The sequence below is a fragment of the Sciurus vulgaris genome, assembly GCF_902686455.1.
Source record: "Sciurus vulgaris genome assembly, chromosome: 2".
Classification (NCBI taxonomy): Eukaryota; Metazoa; Chordata; class Mammalia; order Rodentia; family Sciuridae; genus Sciurus; species Sciurus vulgaris.
Genome location: NC_136462.1, coordinates 77,242,090 through 77,258,693, shown reverse-complemented (window position 1 = coordinate 77,258,693; position 16,604 = coordinate 77,242,090). Strand labels below are relative to the sequence as shown.

The window sequence follows — 16,604 nt, the reverse complement described above, 5'->3', positions numbered from 1 at the left end:
TGCTCACTGTCTCTTTCATATCTAGTTCTTTTGTCCTCTCACTTCAACAAAGTCTTCAGATATGCTCCTCTGTAGAAGAAAAAAATCCTTTTGACACCCTATGAGAAAAGAAAATATTAAAATTGTTTATTAACTGAGCCTTGCAACAGGCCCTTCCTACCACTCTCAGAAACTTCCCAGGAGATAGCAAAAGATAAGTACATTTTCTGTTACAGACCAGGAATACCTGTGAACAGCTCTGTTCTGGAGCTGCTCCAGTCTTCAGAAGAGGTGGTAAGTGAACACAGAGCCAGAGAACCCCATCCGGATGCCTCCCACTCAGAACCTCAGACCTCAGAGGAGGGCTAAGTGAGATTGTTTCACATCTGGCTCTGACTAGATCTTTCCTGACAGCATGTCTTGCTCTCTAAGGCAACTTTCAAACCAAGGTGCACACTTTCAAGGGTGTTCATAGCAAAGGGTGAAAGGGGTACCTATTTAAGAGCCAGATAGGTAAGGTGTTTTTGTTGTAAGGTGAGGTCTTACTACATTCCCCAAACTGATCTCAAACTCCTGGACCGAAGTAATTGTCCTACCTCAGCTTGCCCAATAGCTGGGACTATAGGAGTATGGCATCATGCCTAACCCCAAATAGGTACTATTAAAGGATAACTGTCCAGCTCCTCAGCCTCTGTATGTTCTTGTTCCTCATATTAATCTACCTAGTGTGAAGCTGTCATGATAGATCTTCTTTCCTATCTGCCCTTTTAGTCCCCCTCCATCACTTCACCCCCAGGATGCCACCCAGCTCACCTAGAATCTGTATTATTTACAGGATGCCAAATTAAGAGGCAAAATAAAATCAATATCCCCAAAGCCTCATCTGATCCAAGTCTCAGCGACCATCCATCCTCTCAGGCATTTTCAATATAATTTAATGTTATTGAAGTGTGTAAACTGTTTTTATACTAATCATATATTTTTGTAGTATTAACAATTATAATGAAAATTCAATCCAGAAAAAGTTTTAGGACTTCATGATCACAGGAAAATTTTTTTTTAAATTTTAAAGTACATACTTTTTGCAAAAAAAATGTGGCAAGTGACCAATAAAAGACTTTCCAGCATAAAAACATTAGGACAAATTCTGTGGGGGAATTTCTATAGAATAGAAATATGATCTCTAATTGAATATCTTCTCATATTTTTTACAGTGGATAATAATGAGATATTTCATCACTGTAGTGTTTAGATTACACTGGACACATTTAAAAGAGTGATATAGGGCTGGAGATGTAGCCCCAGATGTAGAGCATTTGCCTAGCATACATGAAGCCCTGGGTTCCATCCCCAGCATTGCAAGGAAAAAAAAAAGTGACAGCTTTATTTTCAAATGTCAGCAGATAAAATGCACTAAAAGATACGTCCTTTTCAACTATTCAGAATCACAATGGAACGTTTAATGTCCAACTTAAAAAATGTCTGAGAAGGTCTGTAGGTCTTCAAAACTCATAGGGTCTGAGCAAGGAGACTTGAAGGCCACTCTTTTGAGGTGTGGGATTTTAGGATTTGGAAGGTACCTGACTGATTATGTAATCTTGATCGATTTACAGATGAAGGTCCTAAGTACAGAGGAGGATTAGTAGATTTTTCCAAAGTCAAGGTCACTGTGAGGTCCACAACCTAAGGATTCTTTCTTGCTCATTTCTTTTGATGCTTCAAAGGCCTTTGCTGTGTTCTGATACCCTACCACCAGTTTGAGGAATAAGGAAGGAATACAAAAAGTGATCTTGAAATAGTTACTAAGGAACAGGAACTTCTTGGATCAGTTGCTCTCCCCGCTTGCTCCAGCCTAGTGGTGGGTTTAGGAGGCCTAGACTTGCATGAGGCAACCCTGAGGCCCAGGGTAATTGGTTGAGAACAGAACCTAAAGTTTTTATTTGTTTGTTTGATTTTGGTACTGGGGATTGAATCTAGGGGTACTCTACCACCATGCTAGATCCCCAACCCTTTTTGTTTTTAAGTTGCTGAGGGTAACCTCTAATTTAGAATCCTTCTGCCTCAATCTCCCAAATAGCTGGGATTACAGGCTAGTACTATCACATCCTATTGAACCTACAGGTTTCTTTTGTTTGTTTTGTTTGGGGCATCAGGGATTTAACCCAGGGGTGCTTTACCCCACTGAACCACATCCCCAACCCTTTTTTATTTTTGAATAAAAATACTGAATTGTTTAGGGCCTTGCTAAATTGCTGAAGCTAGCCTTGAATTGGCCATCTTCCTGCCTCAGCCTCCCGAGTCAGTTCTAGATTTATAGGTATGCACCACCATGCCTGGCTGAAACTAATGTTTTGATGGACTGTCCAGACTTGGGATTTCTTTTTTTCTAGGGTCACCTTGACTCCTGTGTCCTGAGAGTAAACCTGATCTTTGGGGCTCTGAGGGTCCAACCTGGGTCATCTCACACAAGATGCCTTTCTCAGAACATTTGAATGTCTTCTATTGGTCATCATCATAAACACAAATGGTGCCCCATCAGATGTGCTACCTTGTGCATTCATTGCACAACCACTGGTTTGCACAACAGCCTTGGGCCAAACTAGCCCTTTAGAGTCCCCCCCAGTCCAGACAGGAGCTAGAGTTTAGTCAAGCCACTGGGGTCACAGTTCACTGAAATGGACACCCCAGTTGATAGGCTTTCTTGGCCTGAAAGGGACACTGTTGTGCATATCCACCTTGCTTCTCAGAACCCCAGAAGGACCAGACCACACATTGGTGATAAGACAAACAGATTTGTTTGAATGACTTTCAAGATTTGGTTAGTTTTAACTTCATGACCTCTGATTTCCCTGTGGAGTTAGGTTGGGGGTATAGGGATTTGGGATGACCAAACAGGGTGGCACACTCAAGCAGGCTGTGGATAAGGACAGCCCTGAACAGTAGGCCTGGTCCTGAGACATGAACTAGAATGTGGTTGGAGCTAAGGACACAGGGCTCACAGGAAAGGACACAGGCTGCTGTCAGGACACACACTACCACATACCCAAGGCCAGGACCTGCTGACGTGACAGCCCTTTACCCTGGCCCCTACTGCCCCCCGCCCCTCTCCCCCGCCTGCCAGCTGCCAACAGGGCTCTGCTCTGTGTCTGCCACACCTGTCACTGCCTGTCCTTGCCCCGGGGGGAGGGGGGCCCATCAGCCCCTCCTCAGCTGCCCAGCAGAGCAGGCAGTTAGTGGGGAGGGGAGGGAACATGGAGCGGGGGCCGGTGGTGGGGGCAGGGCCGGGGGCTGGGGCCCGAATCCGGGCACTGCTGGGTTGCCTGGTGAAGGTGCTGCTCTGGGTGGCCTCTGCCTTGCTGTATTTTGGAAGTGAACAGGCCGCCCGCCTTCTGGGTAGCCCCTGCTTACGGCGCCTCTACCATGCTTGGTTGGCAGCGGTGGTCATCTTTGGGCCCCTTTTGCAGTTCCATGTCAACTCTCGGACTATCTTCGCCAGTCACGGCAACTTCTTCAACATGTGAGTCCACTTAAGGCCATGGGACCCGGCCCCCTGCACTCTGGGATCCCAGCTCCTTTCTCCAGGTTTCTGTTCTGCTGCCAGTTGGAACACTAAAAATAGTATAGAGGTTGAGGAGAAGGTCAGAGGGAGGGGGAGGGGGACAGAGTGTGGGGGTATGGGGTGGGGGCAGGAGTAGGACTGAAGAGGAAATGTGGACCCTAGAATACTCAATGGTCCTCTAAGGAGATGTGAAGTTTAAATAGCTGGGGTCTGTAAAGGACTTGGGTAAGACAACCAGTGATGATGTGTAGGACAAGGGACAGCAGTGATGGGAACATAGACCAGGATGGGGAGGTGGCGTTGGGGGTCTCAGTAGCCTTCCCTCTTTTCTACCCACAGCAAGTTTGTGAATTCAGCCTGGGGCTGGACATGCACCTTCCTGGGGGGCTTTGTGCTGCTGGTGGTATTCCTGGCTACCCGGCGCGTGGCAGTGACTGCCAGGCACCTGAGCAGACTGGTGGTAGGGGCAGCCGTGTGGAGGGGGGCCGGCCGGGCCTTCCTGCTCATTGAGGACCTGACTGGTTCCTGCTTCGAGCCTCTGCCCCAGGGCCTGCTGCTCCACGAGCTACCTGACCGCCGCAGCTGCCTAGCTGCAGGCCACCAGTGGCGAGGCTACACCGTCTCCTCCCACACCTTCTTGCTCACCTTCTGCTGCCTGCTCATGGCTGAGGAAGCAGCAGTGTTTGCCAAGTACCTGGCCCACGGTCTGCCTGCTGGCGCCCCCCTGCGCCTGGTCTTCCTGCTCAACGTGCTGCTGCTGGGCCTCTGGAACTTCTTGCTGCTCTGTACCGTCATTTATTTCCACCAGTACACTCACAAAGTGGTGGGTGCTGCTGTAGGCACCTTTGCCTGGTACCTTACCTATGGTAGCTGGTATCATCAGCCCTGGTCTCCAGGGAGCCCGGGCCATGGGCTTTTCCCCCGCCCCCGCTCCAGCCGAAAGCATAACTGAAAGAAATAAAGGCACATCAGGCTTGGCTCTGTCTCCTTTCATTGTTCCTTTGAGTCCTGGGAAGGGTAAGAAAGGGTTCTGAGAGTCACTGGGGCTCCTCAGCCATTCCTTGCTGTCATCAACCTTGAATATCCTTCTTTGTACATGACCTCCATCCCTCCTACTGTCCTTTTAGTCTGCTGATCTGCAGATTTCTGGCTCTCTGGGGCTGTGACATCAAGGAATGGTGCTCCCAAGGCAGGTGAGTGTCCTTGGGTGTGTATATCACCCTCCCTGAGCAGGTGCTCCTCTCCAGCCTAATTAATTTATTTTTCCTAACTTCTCTATTGAATTTCCTCTTGACTTTCTTCAAGAGTCTGCCTCTCCGGAGATCCCATGAAGGAACACTTCCTATCTCTCTATTCCTCACAGGGCATCTCGCTGTGTTCATTTATTTGTTTACTGAGCCAATCACAATTCTGTGTAATGTGAATAAGACAAGGTTTCTGGTGTCTTGGGGCTTATGAATTAACAGGAGGAGGCAGATAATAAAAATAATAGCAAGTCTGTTCACTGTGCTTACCTTATACCACTGTTCTAAGTGTCTACAAGTTTTTATATAAATTAATGCATTTAGTCCTCACAACAACACTATGAGGCAAGTTTAGTAGTGTTTCTTTTTTTTTTAATTTTTATTATAAAAAAATGGGGTACATCTTGTTTCTCTGTTAGCAGTGTTTCTTTTTAACAGTTGTGAAAAACCAGGCACAGAGAGGCTATATTACCTGTTCACAACTGCTAAGGAGACAGGAATAGAAACCGAGGCAATGGAGGTGCCCTAAACAAGGGATTAACCAACTGCTGCCCTCCTGTGGCCAGTTGTTATATAGCGATCAAAGAATGGTTTACTACCACACCTCCCTGAGAATTGGATTGAACCCAGGGGCCAGCTCTACCACTGAGCCACACACCCCCTTTCACTTTTTAAGACAGTCTTGCTAAGTTGCTGAGTCTATCCTCAAATTTATGATCCTCCTGCCTCATCCTAGTGGCTGAGATTGCAGAAGTGCATTAGCTGCATCTGACTGGTTATTCTATTTTTAAGTAGCTAAAAAAAAAAAAAAATCAATAACAGTTCATGTCATGTGAAAACTACATAAATTTCTAATTCCAGTGTCCATAAATCTTTATTGGAACCTAGCCACACTAATTCACTTATATAGTCTGCTTTCCTGTTACAATGGCAGAATTGAGTAAAGCAAAGCCTAGAAAGCCCAAAATATTTACCATTTGATTTCTTTTTTATTAATTTTTTAAATTATAGATGGACAAATATCCTTATTTATTTATTTGTATGTGATGCTGAAGATTGAACCCATTGCCTCACATGTGTGAGGCAAGCTCTCTATAACTCAGTGACAACCCCAGTCTCCCATTTGACTTCTTACAGAAAAGATTACTTAACCCTTTAAATTACTACATTACCTTCTTTTAAACACACCACACACAACAACAACAACAACAACAACAAACCCTGGCTAATGCCAGAGATAAGTGCTATGAAGGCATTAAAACACTGATATATAACAAATTTGGAGGGAAGTACTTTATAAGGAATGATGAGAAAGATCTCTCTTAAGAGGTAACAGCTTATCTGAGAACTGAATGTCAACACCCAGGGGAAAGGTGTTTCAGGCAAAGGGTTTCTCAAGGGCAAATTGTCTGAGGCAGAAATGAACATGAGGCCTTTGACAGACGAATGAAAAACCCAAGTATTTGTAAGTGTAATGAATGAGAAGGACAGAAAGTCCACTTGAAGGGGAGAGAAGTGTCAAGTAGGGCATAAAGGAAAGGCCTTTGGATTTCATATGAGACACGAACCCGTTGCTCTGCAAGAGTGGGTTATACAGGAATGAACCCTACAGAAGTGGTCTCGAGGGGAGCAGACAGGGGCTTGGGTAGGCATGGTGCCAATGTCTGAGTATGGATTGGTGGGACAGAGGGTGCCCATGTAGCCAGGGGACCATGCTGGAGAGGCTAGGGAAGAGATGCCAGGTTTTAGTCCATTTTAGAAAAGATGCAAGAGCACCAAATAAGGTTTATTGTTCCAGGCCAAACAGGGGAAGAAAAGAGCCGGGGAGGAAGGGAGGTGCAAGGCCCGGGCCGGGGAGAGGCGGGCGGGGCGGAGGCAGAAGGCTGGCAGTGAGGCAGGCGGATATGCGAGATTGGAAGACCGGCCTTGGGAGGCGGGAACCAGCGCAGAACGGAGAGGCAGGGCAGCGGGATGAAGCGCTCTTCTTGGGCTCTAGGGGGAGCCCGGCCTCGGCTGCCGTCTTGCGCGGCCCGCTTCCCTCCCCTGCGGGTAGTCCCCGCCTCCTCCAGTCCCTCCACTCCCCAGTACCCAGGAAGGCCGTGCGGGTTGCAAGCGAGTGGTGCTTTCGCTTTCCCTTCCCTGTGCCCACTCCCGGCTCCTCGTGCGGCGCGAGGCCCCTCGCTCGGCCATGGCCACGCTCAGGGTCCAGCCTGAAGCCCAAGCCAAGGTGAGCGCCGCGGGTTGGAGCACCGGCCACGGGGGAGGCGTGGCTCCGAGAGACTGAGGGTTCCCCTGACCCGCCCCCGGCCCCTGGCCCGCCGCCCAGCCGCTACCTGTGTGCGGGCTTCGCGCCCCAAGCACCTGAGCTCCGGGAGAGGCGAGGAGGCCATACTTCAGAAGGGTGAGGTGAAGCGGAGAACAGGACAGGAGGGGAAGTCCGCTGGCCCAGAGCCCCGGGCCACACACAGAGTGCCAGACCTGCCCTTGCCACCGTGGTCTTTCCCTTAGGAAGGGCTTCAGAGCCCACTCCGCAGGACAATCCGTCCCTGCCCACTGGCAAAGGGCTCTCTTCACACTCCTTCTTACACAGCCCAGGCGATCCCAGGGATGTTCTAACATGAACCACTCACCATTCACTGCCAGCAATGTTCTCATCCCCCAAATCCAGCTTCACGGGGATCCACTCCACCCTTCCCAGATCCAGAGATCCCTTCCTCCACTACTCCAGTTCACTCTCATAGGGACCCCTTCCACCATCTTCGGGTGTGACCTTAGAGGGATCCACCCCATCTCTCACACAACCCTAAGTAAACCCTAAGTGTCCCCAAATACACTGGCCTTAAGCCACCTTTCTGAAGTGTTGCCTGTGCCCCACAGGTGGATGTGTTTCGTGAAGACCTGTGTACCAAGGTAAGACCTGCCCCATCAGCAGCCCAACTCCTACTGCTCAGCCATCCCTTGCTGGGCAATGTCAGCCCAGCCTCATGGCCTTGGAAGGACATTTGATTCTGAACCCCATCTTCCTCCACCCCCACAGACAGAGAACCTGCTTGGGAGCTATTTTCCCAAGAAGATTTCTGAGTTGGATGCATTTTTAAAGGTACCAAGGCAGGAAACTAGAGTGGGGGCCAAGAAGAGAGTCTGGTGGGCCATGAGAGGAGGTGAGAGGGACACTCTATCTCCAGTCTTCCTCCCACCCTATATCCAGGAACCAGCTCTCAATGAAGCCAACCTGAGCAATTTGAAGGCCCCCTTAGACATCCCAGTACCTGATCCAGTCAAGGACAAAGAGAAGGAGGAGCGGAAGAAACAGCAGGAGGCAAGCTGTGATACCTGGGATGAGGGTCCTAACCATGGGGAAAATCATCAGCTTTAGTCCTAACTCCAATGAGCCCCTCTCCCCCTACAGAAGGAAGACAAGGATGAGAAGAAGAAAGGGGAAGATGAAGACAAAGGTACTTGAAATTTATGTGGTGAAGAGTTGGGTCCCACGCTGCAGAGCTCCTCCCTAAGGATTCCTTTCCACACAAGCTGTCATGTAACTGACCCCTTGCTCTTTCTAGGTCCTCCCTGTGGCCCAGTGAACTGCAATGAGAAGATTGTGGTTCTCCTGCAACGCCTGAAGCCTGAGATCAAGGATGTCATTGAGCAACTCAACCTGGTGAGCCCTCCCACTTCTACCCCCAGACTTCATGTAAAACCCTGTCCTCTCGGTCCTTGTCAGTGAGGGCCTGGCACTTGCCAGGTCTCAGCAGGAGAGGGCACAGCAAGTGAAGGAAGCAAGGAAAGATAGGAACCTGGGATTGGGTGGGGGCTGATGTGGTTTTGATGACAATCCCTCCTTCTAGGTCACTACATGGTTGCAGCTACAGATACCTCGGATTGAGGATGGGAATAATTTTGGAGTGGCTGTCCAGGTAAGAGCACCACCCCACCCCCAATCTTCCTGTGTAACCTATATTTCTTTCCACCACCACCCACACATACACACCCACACCATGCTTTCTTTCCCTAGGAGAAGGTATTTGAGCTGATGACCAGCCTTCACACCAAGCTGGAAGGCTTCCACACTCAAATCTCTAAGTAAGTAACTAGCCACCTGCACCCCTGTGCACACTTTGCCTTTGTTTTGGGACAGAGGCCTGGGCCTTCTCCTTCTTCCACTCCATATACACTACTTCTATCCACAGGTATTTCTCTGAGCGTGGTGATGCAGTTACCAAAGCAGCCAAGCAGCCCCATGTGGTAGGTGATGTCCAGGTCAGGGTGCATGGGGGAAGGACACATTTCAAATCAGGTCTGACCCTGAGTTTCCACAGGGTGATTATCGACAGCTGGTTCATGAATTGGATGAAGCAGAATACAGGGACATTCGGCTAATGGTCATGGAGATCCGCAATGCTTATGTGAGTAAGCAAGGGCTGGGCAGGGGTGGGCAGACACCTTTCCAAGGTCATCTACTCCCTGACCTTACAGGCTGAGTGTGAAGAATGACAAAAGTTCAGCCTCTCCACAAGGCTAGAAGTGGGGTGCAGAACCACTGAGGGCCTGTGACTGACACCCACTCCTTCCTGGCTCTATAGGCTGTGTTATATGACATCATCCTGAAGAATTTTGAGAAGCTCAAGAAGCCCCGAGGAGAAACAAAGGGAATGATCTATTGAGAGCCTTCTCTCTCATTCTGTGATGCGTACAGCAGAGACCTTCCTGCTTTTTACCAGGGATTCCAGACTTTCCCTTACCTACCTACTGTTGAGGTTTCTTCCTCATTTTGCCTCCCAGGCACAATAAATATAGTCATACTGTTGCCCACCAACCCAAGTCTCTTTATTGGATCCTGAATCCCCTAGTCCTAGCTCAGGCATTTCCATTTGTGGGACCAACCCACTGGGTAATTTGGGTGTTCAGCTGCTGGTTGGTCCAATCCTGCCGGATGTCATCAAGGTGGCAGTCAAAGTCCACAAGGTGCTGGTGGGCCCGGCCCTCCAGTAGTGCTCCCACCATTTGCCGTGACTCTTCCCAGTCCCTCCACATCACTCTGAAATAGAAAACCCCACTGAGGTCAAATAGCGGGGCAGTGGGGCCAGACACTGACTTAATAGAAGTTGGGTCTAGAGAAGAAGGCTTAGGGAAAGACCAAGGACAGAGGAGGTCCAGGAACCTTGGGTTTCTAAGATGAGCTGGAGGGAGTGGGGCACTCACAAGTTTTTGTCCTTGGGGACCCAGCGGAGACTTTGGTTCTCCAGGACGATGACTGGAGGCACTCGAGGCTGAGGAACCAGTTTCTGATTATCCAACTGGGTGGACAAAGAACAGCAGGTAAGAGTTTCAAAGATCCCCCTCTTGACTTTCTCTCCACCTCCCCACCTTGAAACCCAAGCCTCACCATAATGAGTACTGTATCAGGAAAGAATTCTGCAATTCGCCCAGCAATTTTCAAGGCCAGGGGCCCAGGGCTGTGTAGAGGGAAGATCAGAGTGAGGAGCCAACTGTGGGCAGACCCCATCCATTTGAGCTGGGCTTCCCAGGTCTCATAGATGTGGGCATAGTTGTGGACTTTCCCTGTAGCTGGCCTGGGGGGCTTGGGCCTGCTTGATGCTTGATGCACGACTGCTTGATGCTTGAGTGCTGTGGGAAACAGGTGCTCAGACACTGCTGGTGAGAGCAGAAATCAAGGGTGACATAACCCATCCAAATGGAAAGTGTAATATTTAGCATATGCTAACCAAGAGATTCCATTTATAAAGAATTAACTGTAGTAATAGAACAGTCTAAAAATGGAGACAACCTCAAAGTTTAATGTAAGGCATTAAATAAATTATATTCACATAATATAGCTGTTGGGTTAAAATAGGTCTTGGTGTAGAGAACAAAAGATATCAAATATTTATTAAGTGAGGGAGAAAACAGTATTTCTAACTTTATATGTGATGTATATACAGTCATATATATATATATATATATATACATACACACACACACACACACACACACACACACATATATATTTACATATATCAAGGGATTTTTTCCTTAGTTGCTGGTTAGGGTTCCTTTGTGTTCTTGCAGCACTTGGGGGGCACCTCAGTTAAAGCAAGATCAGCTCTATCTTGTTGAAACACAGTTGTCCTTCCCACCCAGCCCCTCCAGGGTAGGTCCTATTTTTTTTTTTTTTTTTTTTTGTTCTCCTCACTCTACTACCCAGCATAGTGCCTGATGTACAGACCCTGCTTCTGAGCGTTTGATAAAGATGGAAGGAATGACCTTAGTTCATTTGCATCCCACCCACAATCTCCATAATCCTTCGCCTTCTGCCTCTGACTACCCCACTCACCTCTGGTCGTCCAGAGCTGCATTGGCATGGTAGTACCCAGCCACCACGAGACCGGCCTGTGTGCCCCACACGTCCACCTGTCGTGGGAAAGGAGCCATCAGTAATTAAACCGTGCTGCTGGCTCTGTGGGTGCGCATTGCTGCCAACGGGCTGGGCATGGACTTGAGCTAAGGGTGTTAGGAGAGCAGCCTTCGGGTCGGGGGTTGGGAGTATGTATGTCCAGTGGTGGCACCTGGTTGAGGGCGACCTCCAGCATGACGGACAAGGCCAGGTGGCTGTGGAAAAGGGGCACACAATCGGTGAGGCACAGACATTCTCCAGCCCGCGGCGTTGGCGCCAGCAACAGTCCATTGACCGCAGCGTGAGGGTACCGGGCCGCATGCAGGCACATCTTCACGTAGGCCCGGGCCGAGATTTCCACCTCTCCCATGGCAAGCGGGACCTGCTGATACACAGTAAGCCGGATTAGTGCGGATTCTCCACCCGGCGCAGGCGAGGTTGGCCCTTCCCGGTGCCGGGTTAGATTTGACCGTGATGCTGACACCTCAGGAAGGCAGCGGGTTGATTCCAAGAGACCTAGGTTCAGAGCCCGCCCCCAGCGTGCGGCAGAAGGCGGTGGTGATTGCATCCCGCCACACCAAGCTCCGCCTCTCTGGACCCCTAGCGGCCGACTTAGTTCTGCGCCGGCTACTGGCTGTACTTGCTTCTGGAGTCCCACCCAAATGCAGCTCTTTGATAGGTCTAGAGGGCCTCATTTTGTCCAATCAGCGACCGCGCTCAAGTCTTGCCCCGCCTTTGCCTCCAGCGAAGCGGAAATAATTGAAAGAAAACTACGTGCTTTGTGGTTAGGCTACCCGACTTTTGCTCTTGATTGCTGGTTGACTTTTCGGATTATCTGTTCTCTCCCCAATGATCCCTTCAGAACCAGATGGATGGAGCGCTCGCCCGCAATCAGGCAACAGTGGATCTTTGAAGGTGGGGAGAAAGCGGACTGCCTTGCTCCTATTATAAATTATATGTGTGTGTGTGTGTGTGTGTGTGAGAGAGAGCGAGCGCGCGATTGATTATATACAGGTAGACTTCGATTTTATATATATATATATATATATATATATATATATATATATATGAGAGAGATTATATACAGTAGACTGTTGAATGCTATGGAGCATTCTTAATCCGTATTTTAAGACAGGACAAAGTCCTAGGTTAAAACACGATCCCGTGGAGTTTATAGCAAAGATCACAGCAGAGGATTCTTGCCTCTACCACCTTTTCAGAGCTGAAGGCAAATACAAAGACGGCAAATGGCTGAAAGGGAGCAAAAAGGACCAAAAAAAAAAAAAAAAAAAAAAACATTTTACAAATCATTCTTTCCCTAATGTTCTGTAATACATTTCCTTTACCACAACGACTATGAAGGACTTTCCCCCTCTCCCAGCCCTTAAGGAGTTCAGCTATTCGCCCTGAACCTTCCCAGGGAAACCTCATTCTCTTTTCAGGCTTGCTCTAAGCTGAGGATTGTTTTTGTCATTCCTGGACCTCAGCCACACAGCTTTCGGGTCTATCCAAAACTTGATTATTTCTATAAGGGCTCTATTCAGATGTCATCTTTACTGTGAAACACTCATAAGACCACCGGATGGAAATAACCTCGTGATATTCCAAAATGTGGAATATCTGCATGGCATATAACAATTTCCATCCGGTTCTTTAAGAAGACCTCTTCAGAAGATGAGCATCTAAGTCATTTTTGTCTTTTTGGCGCCTTTTCCCATTCCCAACACATTCACCTTCAGCACTCAATAAATGCACACCACAGGTAATCACACAGTTTAGGTCATTTATTTTCCTTCTAATCTTGGGCTTAGTACATAGATGGTTTCTCTTCACCCTTTGGGTTGACAATTTTCTCTAGGTTGCTGCTGATGATATGATAAAGCTCAGCCTGGAGGAACAGCAGAAGAGGCAGGAGTGAGGTTCTAGCCTCCAGCACCACCCCATCCATCCACCTCCCTTAGGAGTCTTTATTCCACACTCACATAGAAGGCCCTGAGGTCCAGAACCATGGCCCTGAGCTCCCCATAGGCTGCCTCATCTCGTTCATGCACTAAAGCCCGGTAGTCCATCTGGGATGTGGGAGGCAAAGCTGAGTCAGTCCCATGGGAGGCTGGATTCCTCATATAGGGAACAGGTAACTTAAACTCCTACTCAGCACCAAGGAAGGGTATCCCACAGGATAAAAGGGAAAAATGTCAAAGTTGTTGAAGCCCAAATCAGTTACTGTAGGCTTTTTCTTTTTTTCTGTATTTTTTTCCTTAAATTTTTTAGGGGCAGGGTTTTTTTCTGTTACTTTTTGTTATTACTTTTTTCTTTTTTTAAAGCAATGTTTTTTGGCTTAATATTCTCCACATTGGGCAAGTCATGAAGAAGACCTGGAGTATCTCTTCCCACCCACCTCTAGTCCCACACATAGTCAGCTAAAAGACTGGTGGATTGCACACTCACTACATGGGTCTCCTTGGAGGCCTTGGCCACAGCATCCCCACGTTCTGAGAAGTACCTGTCAGAAGCAAAGGATATAACACAGCAATCTGTGTTCAGAGAGATACATTCAGATCCACTTGCCCTTCCCAGAGTCTCCCATCACCCTGATAGGTCTGCCTAGTTTTGGCAGTGCTAAAGGGATATCCCTGCAGTCATTCATGCCGCAGCCCTCACTTGGAAATGGATGTCTGAAAGGCTTCCACTTTGGTCTTCACAGCATTCACTCTTTCCAACACCTTTTCCTGTGGTGAGTGACACAAGAGGCAAAGAAAACACTTCATCTTCTCCCTTCTTCATTATCTCCCTCTCCACCTAGTTCATTCATAGCTTCTATGTCTCATTCCCAAGTTTCCTTTCTCTCTGTGTCTCCAGTCACCCTTTTCTTACCTGGATTGCCACCCCAAAATCATTTCCATCCTCAATCTTAGGGATCAGGTGTTGGATCCAAGTGATCACCTATGTTAAGAGGAAGAATCATTCAACAAACCTACTAGGTTCTTCCTATTATGCCACTTTCTAATAATAGCTTTATTTAATTGAGCACCGATTATATGTCAGGCACTATGCTATAAATTATTTATCTCATTTAACTTTTAATTGTCACAAGTGTGTATGGTGGTGGTTGTTGCTTTCAATATTGTGGATAATACCCAAGGGCACTCTATTGCTGAGGTCTATCCCCAGCCCTTTTTACTTTTTACTTTGAGAGAGAATTTTGTTAAGTGGCCAAGGCCAGCCTCTAACTTGTGATCATCCTGCCTCAACCTCCCTAGGAGCCACTATGTGCAATCAACTTATATATTCTTATTGTACTCATTTAACACATAAAACACTGAAGTCACAGAACATCTTTTTTCTTTTTTTTTCTTCCCTGAGATACAGAACGTCTAAGTGACTTACTTAGGGTTATCAACGAGGTAACTGAGAAAATCAGGATTTGAATACAGATTCCCTCTAGGATCCATGCCTTTAAACCAATTCACTATATCCTATCATCTCCACTGTGTACCTGACACAGCAGTAGAACCTGGAGGTTTTAGAGGTAGATATAGCAGAGTCTCAGATTTCAAGGGTGACACCATAATAGCAATGAGATCAAAGGGTATCTAAACCCAAAGCACAGAAGGAAGTTTCTTTGTTTGGGACTAGGTCTCTGAATGAAGGACTTGCATCTATGAAGGAAATCAGGGTCTGACCCTGTTTATTTTCTCTTCCCACTCTCCTAATTCGCAGGCTTACCAGAATGCATTTCTCTTTGAGAGTCCAAACTTCTGGCTTAACTAGAGCAAGCAGGGCCAGGACCTTCTCATTCCCAGGGAGAAAGCCACACTTGGGAACTGCGAGAAAGAAGAGATTTGGGCCCTTTCTCCTCTAGTAGTCAGTGTCCATTTTCCCTTCCCTGGTCACCCCTTCTTCCATTACCTTCTTTCTTCTCCTGCTTATCTGTTTCCATCTAAGGCAAGAAGGGGGTAAAGAAGCTTTCTTTAGAAAAGTCACGGAGGTCAAAAAGCTATTACCTCAATTGGGTTTATAGTCTGATCCTGTACCCTGGGTACCTCACCTCATCATCCTTGGGTGGGGGGTCTGGGATGGGAATGTCCAGGGGAGCCCGGAGGGAAGTCAGGTCAGCCACATTGAGAGAGTCCTCCTACACAGAATTCAGTGTCAGTGGCTGCCCAGCCTCTTCCCTTCACCCTGAGTCACAGCCTTCCCTCTACACTTTCCATCTGCCCTTTGCTTTGCAATCTAGGTTCAGGCCTTACACCATTCTGATACTCTCAATCCACTACTCACAATTGCTCTCTGTGTGCTGAGCCCAGTTGCTAGCTAAAGAGGGTGAAGAGAAAGGAGAGGCCATAGGATGGGGCAGAAGGGACCCATACTACTCACGTGCAAAAGCTGACTCAGGTATATGATTTTCTGTGGCAAGAATCTGTAGAGGAATTCCTCAGCCTGTGGGTTGCATTGCAAGGGTGGGGAACCATAGAAAATCATCAATGAGATGTGTGAAAAGTGAGATTGGACAGGCCCTTGGAAATTATTGAGTCTGAGACTTACGAATGAGGAAACTGAAGTCTTGGAAATGAAGGGACTTGCCCATGCTTCTAAGTGGCAGAACCAAGTTTAGACTGAGGTGTTCCTGCTTTGAGGATCATACCTTTACCTCCCCATCAAAAGAGGGGAGGGAAGTGGGGGAAGAGTTCTTAGAGGGTCAGATTAAAGGTAGAAATCAATAATTAGGAGTTCATCTTGGGTGAAGACTTGGTAAGGGAAGTAGGGACTAAGACTAGGGTGGACTTGGGGGTCACTGAGATGTTGTAACCCTCAAGTATTGCTCTAAGATTCTGGATCAAATCACTTGAATTCACTTACCTCCTGGAAAAGATTTTGTCTGAAGACATCCACCTGAAGAGAGCAGTACCGGAGGTTGGTTTAAGGGTTTTCAGTTGCTAAGAGTAAGATCCCAAACCCAAAGGGGTGCCCTCCACTGTGGCTGAGGCCTTTTTCACAAGCCGGTTTTCTCTGGAAGTCCCTGCTCAGTACAAAGTGGTGAGAGGGCAGAAATCCGGGAATCCCCGTGCAGAAGTGAAAGCACTATAGAGAGGTTGGGGGAGTTCACTAGCTCGGCCTTGGTCCCCTGGAGCACCCAGCTTGGCCTCCATTAGAAGGGATCCCCGTCCCCTTCCTGGTTTCCGGCACCCCGTTACCTGTTTTCGGGCCTCCCCACTCAGGCGCACCCCACAAGGCTTGGCCATCCTGCTCCAGTTGCTAGATCTCGGTTCGCTAGCCCCAGCTTTCGCTTTCACTCCCCAGGTCCAGGCCCGCCCCCCTCAGACCCGCCCCCTTTAGGCTCCCTCCCCCTCGCCCCCGGCGGGCCGCGAACAGTAGGTAGTTCCTCAGCCATTCCCAGCCAGTTGCCACCAGGAGGGGCGGTGCTGGC

At 48.2% G+C, this 16,604-nt stretch overlaps 4 protein-coding genes across 9 annotated transcripts; 2 read left to right on the top strand and 2 right to left on the bottom strand.

The window, feature by feature from the left end:
- The first annotated feature begins 123 nt into the window (after positions 1 to 123).
- On the top strand, positions 124 to 4,515 carry FITM1 (fat storage inducing transmembrane protein 1). Its single transcript, XM_079127714.1, has 2 exons — positions 124 to 3,496; positions 3,878 to 4,515. Exons 1-2 carry the CDS (start codon positions 3,231 to 3,233, stop codon positions 4,488 to 4,490), a joined length of 879 nt encoding a protein of 292 aa, XP_078983840.1. The 5' UTR covers positions 124 to 3,230; the 3' UTR covers positions 4,491 to 4,515.
- Positions 4,516 to 6,844: 2,329 nt separating this feature from the next.
- PSME1 (proteasome activator subunit 1) lies at positions 6,845 to 9,598 on the top strand. The gene is made up of 11 exons (XM_079127310.1): positions 6,845 to 7,009; positions 7,660 to 7,692; positions 7,820 to 7,882; positions 7,991 to 8,101; positions 8,192 to 8,237; positions 8,346 to 8,443; positions 8,631 to 8,699; positions 8,798 to 8,865; positions 8,973 to 9,027; positions 9,102 to 9,188; positions 9,366 to 9,598. The coding sequence occupies exons 1-11, from the start codon at positions 6,971 to 6,973 to the stop codon at positions 9,444 to 9,446; spliced, it is 750 nt and encodes a 249-aa protein (XP_078983436.1). The 5' UTR covers positions 6,845 to 6,970; the 3' UTR covers positions 9,447 to 9,598.
- On the bottom strand, positions 9,588 to 11,787 carry EMC9 (ER membrane protein complex subunit 9). 6 transcript variants are annotated; one of them, XM_079127304.1, is made up of 5 exons: positions 11,349 to 11,787; positions 11,117 to 11,193; positions 10,169 to 10,238; positions 9,985 to 10,052; positions 9,588 to 9,820 (listed from the first exon to the last, which is right to left on the bottom strand). In XM_079127304.1, the coding sequence occupies exons 1-5, from the start codon at positions 11,742 to 11,744 to the stop codon at positions 9,640 to 9,642; spliced, it is 792 nt and encodes a 263-aa protein (XP_078983430.1). In that variant the 5' UTR covers positions 11,745 to 11,787; the 3' UTR covers positions 9,588 to 9,639. The 6 variants fall into 6 exon arrangements, with proteins under 6 accessions (XP_078983430.1, XP_078983429.1, XP_078983431.1 ...); XM_079127303.1 differs by having other exon boundaries at positions 9,985 to 10,079; positions 11,349 to 11,782; XM_079127305.1 differs by having other exon boundaries at positions 9,985 to 10,079; positions 10,169 to 10,437; positions 11,349 to 11,644.
- Positions 11,788 to 12,939: 1,152 nt separating this feature from the next.
- Positions 12,940 to 16,494, bottom strand: PSME2 (proteasome activator subunit 2). The gene is made up of 11 exons (XM_079127311.1): positions 16,372 to 16,494; positions 16,037 to 16,069; positions 15,554 to 15,616; positions 15,225 to 15,311; positions 15,086 to 15,116; positions 14,903 to 15,000; positions 14,051 to 14,119; positions 13,838 to 13,905; positions 13,625 to 13,679; positions 13,159 to 13,245; positions 12,940 to 13,064 (listed from the first exon to the last, which is right to left on the bottom strand). The coding sequence occupies exons 1-11, from the start codon at positions 16,417 to 16,419 to the stop codon at positions 12,984 to 12,986; spliced, it is 720 nt and encodes a 239-aa protein (XP_078983437.1). The 5' UTR covers positions 16,420 to 16,494; the 3' UTR covers positions 12,940 to 12,983.
- Positions 16,495 to 16,604: the final 110 nt, after the last annotated feature.